At 52.9% G+C, this 10,086-nt stretch overlaps 1 protein-coding gene across 1 annotated transcript; it reads right to left on the bottom strand.

Moving 5' to 3' along the window:
• Window positions 1-3,221: 3,221 nt before the first annotated feature.
• On the bottom strand, window positions 3,222-9,767 carry IRF1 (interferon regulatory factor 1). The gene is made up of 10 exons (XM_049786826.1): window positions 9,655-9,767; window positions 8,554-8,645; window positions 7,328-7,427; window positions 6,490-6,666; window positions 6,323-6,372; window positions 6,085-6,217; window positions 5,790-5,909; window positions 5,355-5,404; window positions 4,237-4,360; window positions 3,222-3,988 (listed from the first exon to the last, which is right to left on the bottom strand). The coding sequence occupies exons 2-10, from the start codon at window positions 8,638-8,640 to the stop codon at window positions 3,834-3,836; spliced, it is 996 nt and encodes a 331-aa protein (XP_049642783.1). The 5' UTR covers window positions 8,641-8,645; window positions 9,655-9,767; the 3' UTR covers window positions 3,222-3,833.
• Window positions 9,768-10,086: the final 319 nt, after the last annotated feature.

Below are 10,086 nucleotides of genomic sequence, written 5' to 3'. Positions count from 1 at the left end.
GTGGCCTCCAGGGCTTAGGTGGAGCATAGCTTTCCTTAAGGGCTCTCTGTCTGTCTGTCTGTCTGTCTGTCTGTCTGTCTGTCTGTCTCTCATGCAAATGCTTTGCATATGGAAACCCCAGGTTTTGATTCTTGGCACCAAAGTGGTCCCCCAAGTGCCATCAGGTATAACCATTCATGTATTCATGTTCTAAAATAAAGGTTGTTATAGTTGGGCTGGAACAGTAGTATAGCATTATGGTGCTTGTTTTGTACATAGCTAACCAGAGTTTGATCTCCGGCATCCCATATGGTCCTTGGACCCCTGCCAGGTATGACCCCAGGAGTGCAGAGCCAGGAGTTAGCCCTGAGCACAGTCAACTGTGGTCTGAAAACAAAAACCAAACCAAATTTAAGAAAGGACAGTTTAGCTAGCTTAAGGGCAGGGCCCACATTCTATCCCTGGCACTGCATGCCCACCTCCAAAGCCAGCATCACCACATGTAGCTAGGCTGGCCTCTGAGCACAAAGGGGATAGCCCTGAGAGTATTACAGACTCCGGAGTGTCACAATGCCAAGGCATTTAACTGTGAGGTCTGCATGGCTGGGAGCCCTCAAGCACTTGTGGGAGACTCTCCCCAAAATAAAGGCTACTATATCCTGTTGATAAAAAAAACTTTGTTGCCCCAGCAGAGCTGGCTGCAAACAGTACCCACCCCCCATACAGAAAGGTGTCCAGGAGTGCAGGGTTCACTCCCACAGAGGAAAGGGCTTGGTCTCCACCTAAACCTGGACCTTCCCTAGAACTTCAGGTCCATCTTTGGCAGACCCACCACAGACTTCCAGAGAGAATGGGAAGGCCTGAGCCACATCTATCCTCCCCACAGAGACTCAGTCCTGGCAGCTGCAGACAGTCTCCAGCTCCATGTGGTTGCCCAGGGAGCTGGAAGAAAGTAACAGGCTCTGTGAAAGACACTTTCAGACAGGGCAAGGAAACCCCCCACTGGCAGGACATGCGCTTGTTTATCTGTAGACTTGGCAGGAAGTCTAGCTGGAGTGGCTGAGACCCCTGGAATGTGGTCCTTAATGACAATGTCATTACAACCCCAACATGGGTTTCTCTGACCTCCATGCTCCCTCGGCCAAGAGCTTCCTCCTTTGGTGCTTAGACTGATGCTCTTGGGATTCACAAAATCACTGGCAGACCCTTCAAATGACCTTATTTTGCCTACATTTCACTCAGATTAGACTGACCTCGACCTAGTCTAGCTCAGGAGTTGGTATCAACTACTTTTATTGCCTGGCTTATGTCTCTCATGAGAGTTGAGCTGATGCCTATTGTAACATACAGGCGTGGCTCTATAGCCTACCTCCCTTGTGATGGGGTAGAGAGTAATCTGAGGGCTCCTTCCTGGACATTGCAGAGTTGTCCTCAATTTAGGATTCCTGGGGCCCAGGAAAGCTAGAGGTTAGCACTCCACAGTGGCTCAAGACTGTGCTTATGAATCGAATTTGTTTTGGTAGCAAAACAAAGTGACAAGCTTTGTGTTTTAGAACTTGGGAGTGACAGCTGCCCGGGACTTCAGTGCAGTCACTGTCTGCTCTCGTGTCATCCCCATTAGACTTTGCAGCTAATCAATCGCTCATCAGCCCCTAACCACCCCCCCCCCCCTTAGCCTGACCTCTTCAGGCTCTGGAGAAGCCTGAAAAGGACCTCTTTTCTTCTCTGCCCAGGCTGAGGCTACTCTTGTGAAATCCCTGTGCATCTCCTGTTGCTAGAGCTGAATTGGGTCTGTCTGAATTGGGTCCTCTCCCACAGAACACACCCCCATCACCCACTGCATGCTGATGCTACTTGTGTGGCTGGAATGGTAGAGTATGTAATCCATCAAACATTGTACCTTTTCTAATTTTTTTCTTCATTTTCTCACTCAGTCTTGCCACCCTTGTCCAGCTCAGCCAGGGGGCAAGAATGAGTCCATCAAAATGCTTTCTCATCATGGAAAACCAGCTTGTCTCACTTCCAGCAGATTGATCCCATGAGGCCTTCACAGTAAGACCTAGACTCTAAGTGGTTTCTGTGACTGAGAAAAAGCCAATGTCCACAGGGCTGGGTGCCTCTGAGCTGCCACAAAATATTGACACCCACAGCATCCCTATTGCTGAGTACTGTAACGGGCCAGGAAGAGACCAGAAAGTGATTGGGAAAAAATGAGAAGTCCATACTATCCTTTCGTGGCCATCCCACCAAACCCCCAAGAGATCCTATAACTTTACCCTTTTATGAAAGAGATAAGGTCTCATTGTCAATTATCCCCAAATTAGTTTCAGAAGCACTGCTGATTGAATATGCATACAGCTTCAGAGATTCTGGGTGTTAGAACCCTGAGACATGGAGTAATAAAATCTGCTTCATGTGGTTATCCAGTTCTCCAACCCTATTGTCTCACAATAGTCCCAAGCACCTGGACTCTACCACTTATCTGTAGTAGTCCAATATAGCAGCCACTGCCAAACATGGCCTTATACCTTAACTAAGTAAAAATTAAATCTTGTTCCTTCCTTGTACTGGTCTAATGTCACATATGGGGGGCCATGTGTGCCAGTGTTGGAAAAAACTACCTGGGCAATGAGTAGCACTGAACCAGGGTCAGTACCTTGTCTGGGATGGTGTAGGCTATTCTCATCGCCATCTGCATGCAGTTTGTGTAGCTCCTTAATGCACTTTTAGTTTCGCAGCAAACTTAGTCAGTGGCACAAATTCTTCAGAATTTAATTCTTCCATAACAATTTTCCTGGGGCTCTAGAAGCCTGGACTCCACTCCCTATGCCTAGAGCACAAAGCCAAGGGCAAGTGCCTTCAAAGTGTCCCTGTATCCCTTCCCCGGCATCTCTTCTGGGAACCCAAGTCAGGATTTTGCAATAAGGTTTTTCTCATCCCAAAGTCAAGCTCGACCAGAGGCCAAGAATGAGTCCATTGGAATGCTTTCACAGCATGGAAAACCAGCTCCAATCTCATGAAACAAATCGCCACACCCTCATGAAATTAAAAGTTTTATAAAAAGATTTATATTTACAATATACATGTACTATATATACAAGTATGACTGGTTAGTTGGTGTTTCCAATTTTAAGTCACACAAGGCGCTCGCGCTCACACTTCCCTCCCTGGGCCTGCTGAGAGCTGCTGGGGCCTGAGGGAGCATGGGGCATGGGGCAAAGGCACTATATAAATAAATGCGAAGACGAGGAGCTTGGTGGGGGAAATTTAGTGTACACCTCTGATCAAACATGTGGCAAGGTCCACAGAAAAAGTGCCATGGTTTTCGCCCAAATCCCTCAGCCCAAACAGGGAGGGGAACAGAGCCCCCAAGAGGCAGAGGGAACACTGTCCCACAGAACACCTGGTTTCCTTCACATTTCACTGGCTTTGGAACAGTCAGTCCCCAGGGCTCAGCTGGGAAGGGAGGCAGTTCCTTGGGAACAGGGTTCACTTAGTGCAATTGTCTGTTAGTGCAGAGAGAGCCCTGGGGTCCATGTCGGCAAGACCTTCTCAAGGCAGCTGGACTTAAAGGGACCGAGGGGAGGAGGTTCACAGCTCTCCACGAATACACCAACTCAGAACCCCATCTTCTGTGGAGGCAGGGCCGGCTTCACCCTATATGATGAGCCCAGTCTCTGGCTCACCAGCTTGTGCAAGGCCAATGACCCAAGGAGGAAGACCCCTATCCCCTTTCAGCAGCAGTCATACTGCCAGGGCAAGGAGCCCACAGAAACCACTTTTTCTCTACGCTTTAGCCACCAGGATGTCAGGTCCTGTTTGCCTAGCAAAGGAGTTCAGGAGGTGGGGTCCTGCTACGGTGCACAGGGAATGGCCTGGATGGAAGAGATGGAAGAGGTCAGCCTGACTGGGGTGATCATGTTGTCTGTGCACACTGACAGTGTCTCCAGCCAGCTGCTGGAGTCCATATTCTTCAGATCTGTGAAAACCCGATACATCCCCAGATCTCCTGGAAAATGAGAGAAGGTTGTGTAAGGAAGAGCTGCAGGTAACAAGTATGTCCTTCCCCATAGAACCACAGGCACACTCCATATCTCTACTTTCCACCCCAGCAGCCAGTTCTGTACCTCTTCAGGCAGATCTGAGGAATTAGGAGCATGGAGTTAACACCCTGATGAGTTCAGCAAAGAATATTTGGCCTGCTGCACCCTGATCCTGTCCCCAAGCCTCACCCCCCATGGATCTAGGGATCCTCACCCCCAGGGCTGTCAACTTCAGTCTCCTCCTTGCAGCTGAGGTCAGAGACGGGCTGGATGCCTGGTTCGTTGAGCAGAAATCCCTTCCCATCCACGTCTGTCGGCTGCCACTCTGACTCCAAGAGCTGGGAACAGAAACAAGGTGCCATTATTTACGAGTGGACTTCCTGGGCATATTCCCCTAGTGCATGGGGCAGCCTTCAACAAGCCCATTACTCAGTCAGGATCCCTCCCTCCCCCAGGCTCACTCTCTCAGCAGGCTGCAGGCAGGCTGTATGGGCAGCAAGGTGTTCTATCTATCGCTAGGCCCTAACTCATCTTCCCCATGAGGGTCATCACCAGACTCACTCATTATCACTCTCTGGCACCGACTCTCCCAAGTTTCCCTCTCAACTGGGAGTGTGACCTAACAGCTCTGGAGACCAATCAAGTGAAGCCCACCAGAAAGGCTAGGGGATGAGTGAACACCCACACCTGTGTGCATGCTAACACAGAAAAGGTCTGGTTTACAATGACCACAAACATTTTTCTTTCCTTTCCTTTTTTGTTTCTTGGAAGCCACACCCAAGTAGTTCTTGGAGAGAGATGGGGCACGGAGTGGGTGCCAGGGCTCAAATTTGATATTTTTGCGTGTATGTACTCAGTTCTTTGAGCCATCTCCCCAGATCCCACAGAAACTTTCTTATATTCACGTTTAAAATAATTTAGAAAGAAAAAAAAAAACCGGTGGATAATTTGCTTTGAAACAACAACAACAATAACAAAGAAGCCATCGCAATGCAGATGCCAAAGGCTGATTATTGAAACCTGATGTGTTTCCTAAACTCACAGGACTAGGGCATGTCAGGGCGGTGGTCATGGGCCATGGGCCAGGGACTGAGGGCCTGATGGCAGCTGACTCAGAGATGAACATGGCCCCAAGGCCTGAGTCAAGACGGGCTGCTGGAGGCCAGGCCTCTTCCAGGTCTCCCCCCCCCCCCCAATACAGTGCCTTCCCCACCGGCCAAGGACAGTGGTGATGGCAAACTGTGCATCAGCCAGATGGTAGTGACCACTGTCCACTGTCTCCCTCCCAGCAGGGGCTCTTTTGGAGGGAGACACAGGATGAGGGTGTTTTACCTTCATGATATCCTCAGGCAATTTCCCTTCCTCATCCTCATCTGTGGCCACTGTGGACAGAAAAGCAAAAAGACAAGAGTTGGAAATCAGCTTAGCTTGTCTATGTTCCAAGCTCCCCCCAATACCACCGCCCCCCAACCCCAGGCCTCCCAGCACACATCTGCCTGCTACAGAGATTCCAGAACAGGGCACTGGCCTGATGAGTCAGGCTTTTAAGTCACGCCTCTCACTCCCCCCCCCCTCATTACCTCCGAGGCTGCAGAAGTAACCAGGACACCAAAAAGCAGAGAGACCCCCCCCCCCACCTGCCCAGCTCTGTTGCTGGCTCGCCACTGCCTGCCAGATGCCCCCACCCTGTGCATCCTCCCTCAGGAGCAGGGCTCCCTCAGTTATCTCTCCTAATGCCCTACCAGGCCAAGCAACAGAGACACGAACCTTCAGAGGACGAAGGCATGGGGGACACCTGGAAGTTATACAAGTCGCTGGTGCTGTCTGGCATAATGTTCATGGGTACTTGCCAATCTGGGAGAAGGCAGCCAACACAGGATGGCAGCTCTTGAGGATGTCAAAAAACACAGGTCAGGACAGTCTGCAGGACACTCATCACATGTACCAAGCGTGAGCACAAAGCTGGTCCCAAGAGACCACCCATCCTCCAACACCATGCCTCTTAGGCTCAAGAGCAAGATTTACCCCACTGCCCTTCAAATCCCCCACAGCATTCCCTCACCTGGAGTAAGGGCCCGCTCCACCTCCAAGTCCTGCCCCAGATAGCCCGGAACTGTGTAGCTGCTGTGGTCATCGGGCAGGGTGGAGCTGCTGAGTCCATCAGAGAAGGCATCGGGGCTGGAATCCCCACAGGACTGTGGAGGGAGAAGATGGATGAAGGTCCAGGCTAGCTGGGGTGCCCCTTCCTCTGCCCACCCTAACTCAAGGTTAGCCAGGGAGCTGCTCAGGACCATTCGCACCTTTCTCTTGGCCTTGCTCTTAGCGTCTCGACAGGACTTGGACTTTCTCTCTGCAGGGGCAGAAAAGCCATCAGTCTTAGCACAAGGACACCTGTCCTGACTGCCATTTTCCTTGCTACTTCCTCCTAAAGGCTCGCCCTCCACCCAGAGCTTGAGTCTACACTTACCCTTCCTCTGGTTCTTGGTGAGGGGTGGGAGCATCCGGTACACCCTCACAGCAGAAGTGCCCTTGTTCCTACTTTGGTCCTTCACCTCCTCAATGTCGGGCAGAGAGTTCATGGCACAGCGGAAGTTGGCCTTCCATGTCTTGGGATCTGTCTCCTTTTCTCCTACTTTGTACCGGCCTAAGAGACGAGAGCGAAGAGGATTATTTCATCAGGAATGCTGGTAGAAGACGAGAGTGCTCCTGAGATCTTGCGTTGCCATCTGCACTGGTCAGATCCCCAGTAGTAGTCCAGAGTGATATTCTGTACACCCAGCATCCTAGGGCCTTTTCAAATGCCGTGGCCTGACTCAGACACAGCCAGCCAAATGCCCAATCTCACACAGGCTGTGCCCATCTCTCAGCCTGGGCAGACAACAATCAGAAGGTAGACTGGGTTTTAAGTGCTATTTCCAAGCCTGAGAGCAAAAGCCGGTCTCCTGAGATGGTTAAAGGTAGGTAGGCTTCTGGTTGGTATAGATGTGCCCCAGCTCTCACGGAAGAGGAGGAAGCTGCCAACTTCATGGGTCTAGTGTGGCAGAAACCTTGGGCGCACACATGAGGAAGGCACAGGCCAGATCTTGCTCCAGCCCCCAGGGTACAGCTACTTTAGCCAGTCCATAAAACTACACTTGGTAAGATTTGGGAGTCACATGTAAAAATGACAAGCCCTCATCAGAAAGTGCTCCTAACAGCCCCCAAATTCTGTACAGCTTTTCTCAGAGATTCTGCACATCTCCCATCAAAGAAATGTGCTGTGTCAGCAGACGTGGCTCCAGGTCTCGCTCGACCCCAGTAAGCACCTGTATGAATGGCCCACTTCCGAAACAGACAGGCATCCTTGTTGATGTCCCAGCCATGCTTGGCAGCGTGCTTCCACGGTATCTGGAAGATCATCTTCTCCTGAGCAGCACACACAAACACACAACGCTGTGTTAGCTCAAGAGACCACAGGTTTGGGGCCCCAGTCTAGGCGCCTAGCCTTCCCAGGTCTGAGAAAAGACTGACTTCCCCTTTTCACCCTGACATCTGGCTTTGGGCTGACCCCATCCTGAGAGTGGTAAAAAAAACTATTCTTTTGCTCCAGATCTCGGAGAGGACTCTTGGTTCTGAGGAGCGAGCTGTGCTCCCCTCTATACAGCAAAGCCTTTCTCTGTGGTGAGGTACTTGAGTTCAGGATATGTCACTCTCTGGCTTGTCTGCACCGACAGGAAGTGAGCACTGCCCATTAGAAAAGCGGCTTCAGACACCTGGGCCCACCCTGTTCCTACACAGGGGGTTCTGATCTCAGCTCTGCTCTGGAGGAATCCGGAGAGAGCAAGTGTGCAGGTGATGCCTACTACATGGCACTGCCATGGTGCCCCTCCAGCCACGCAAATCTTTTCTGTGAAATGAGAAAACATTTTGGAGAATATCAAGACTTGGGTCTCATTGTTCCCGCTGCGGGTGCTTAACAGTTTGAATTTTAAGTCAGACAACTGAAGTGCAGATTGTGGCTTCACTGCTTTTCGAAAGGATGGTATTAGCTTCGGGGTCTTGGTTTGCACAGGCACAGGATGAACCTTGTAGAGTGACTCTGGGGGTCAAGTGACATAACAGGCCAGCAGTGCCTCAGGAGTGGGTGTTCATCATTATTCTGAAAAGTTATTGCTGCTGAAGCCATTCATTGGCGGTGCCTGTTGTGTTTGAGTAAGAGGCCAGGGCAAGGGACACATGGCTAGCTTTTGAGTCTTCTGCTGTGCTGGCAGCCTGTGCAGGGTCTCCAAGAGAAGACAAGAACTCCAGCTCTGCAGCCTCAAAAGCTTTGAGGCTCGGACAGTGACCTCAGGTGCAAGACCTTTTCAGTACCTTTCCGCAGTGGGTGCTGGGGTCCATCCAAAACACCCTGTGTATGCCGGATCCATAGGGAAAACATACCTGCTTGCCCTCTACCATTTCCCTTTCTAAAGTGTATCTGAAACTGTGGTCTCCTTAAGAGCTCAAGTTAAAATGGGCAAATTCCCCAAATACCCCCCAAATAACCACTCACTTTATTAATCCATGTCAGCCCAGGAATTTGGTTGGAATTAATCTGCATCTCTAGCCAGGGTCTCATGCGCATCCGAGTGATGGGCATGTTGGCTGTAAAGAGAAGACAGAAAGCTACAAAAGTCTGGAATCTGCAGAGCAGCCCGTTGGCACTCACCTGCCCCACACCCACCACTCAAGTTAACCTCCCGGGCTCTAGGCCAGGCATCAGGTAGTGCGATCCCAGAGGAAGGGGGCCTTCACTGGAGTCCAACTGCCCTTCACATGTTGTGTCTTTTTCTTCCCCCTCCCCAAACTGCGTGTGGGCCTCTCCCTCTGCGCAGCATTCAGCCTCAGCTGGCTTTGGGGGGTTAAGTGCGAAAATAAGAGACAAGCCACAGGTATCAACGTATCAGAACTTTTCTCCCCAAATCCAAACTCTTGAGGAAGGGTTGGACTTTTTCTTACATCTCAAGAAATCAATAGCTCCCTCCAGCTCCATTTAAGCTGCTGCTCTTAGCAGGCTCCCTCCCTCCCACCGTACGCCACCCCCGCACCCAGATGGCCTCTTCCCTGCCCTCCTCCTCCTCCTCTTCCACGCCTCCCGGACTGTTAAAGAGTGCAGAGCAGAGCAGAGAGGCCCGGACGCGAACCCTTCCGGGCTGAGCTCCCTTCCTCCCCTCCAAAAGCGGCCCCCCAAAAAAACCACCTGTGGCGCCTGCCCCACTCGCCCCCTGCAGTCCTTGCACCTCGTAAGCTCCCCCAACTACCCATCCACCCACCGAGGGCTGAAACCCGGGGATCTGGACGCGAGGTGGAGAACCCCTGCTGCACACCAGCAACCCACCACGCGCGTCCGTGCACCGGCCGTGGGCCAGGAAGGCTGCGGGGCGCTCGATGGCCCCGCGGCTCCGGCACGCACGCACCTCTGCGAGAGCGGCCGGGTGGGCGGGCCGGGGCCGGGGCCGGGGCCAGGCCGCTCGCCGCTCCTCCAGCGCCCTCCGGAGCCCGCAAGGGAACCCGGGCGCGCGGGGTTTCCCTAAGGCTGAGGTTTGGGCGCCCCACTTCCCGGTGTCCCCAAACCCCTCCTTCCTCTCCGGGATGGACGAGAAAGCGCGCTCACCTCTGCTGCAAGAGCGCTCGGCGTCGGCGTCCGAGGGTCCCGGCGTGGTGGCGGGTGGGCGCGAGGGAGAGGAGAGAGGCGAGGATGCCCGAGCGGCTGGCTGGGCCAGGACTTGGGGTGCAAACTGAGCTGCTGCTCCGGCTCCTGGGCCGCGCGGGGCTCCGATCCTGCGGAGCTTTGGGGTGCACGTCCTGCTTCGAAGAAGGGGAGGCGCGCTCTGCCCGGGCCAGCGGCGCGGCGACTAGCTAAACACTTAGCGGGATTCCCCAGCCCAGGCCCGGCGCCGCCCTCTCCAGCGCGGCGCGCGCGCCCATTGGCCGGCGTCGCCCCATCATTTCGGGGAAATCAGGCTGTTGTAGCGCTAGCTGCGAAGGGGAAGTACAGGGCGGCTGCGGCTCCCCACCCCCTCCGCCCGGCGCCGCCGCCCCGGGG

This window comes from Suncus etruscus, chromosome 14, assembly GCF_024139225.1.
Source record: "Suncus etruscus isolate mSunEtr1 chromosome 14, mSunEtr1.pri.cur, whole genome shotgun sequence".
Taxonomy (NCBI): domain Eukaryota; kingdom Metazoa; phylum Chordata; class Mammalia; order Eulipotyphla; family Soricidae; genus Suncus; species Suncus etruscus.
Note: the sequence above shows the minus strand (reverse complement) of the source record. Positions and strands in the feature narration are given on the sequence as shown.

Coding starts and splice junctions, on each gene's coding strand:
- IRF1 (XM_049786826.1), bottom strand. CDS start 8,640: ATGCCCATCACTCGGATGCGCATGAGACCCTGGCTAGAGATGCAGATT. Junction 7,428..8,553: donor GGCTGACATGGATTAATAAA/GTGAGTGGTTAT, acceptor TGTGCTGCTCAG/GAGAAGATGATCTTCCAGAT. Junction 6,218..6,322: donor AGAGCAAGGCCAAGAGAAAG/GTGCGAATGGTC, acceptor CTCCCTCCACAG/TCCTGTGGGGATTCCAGCCC.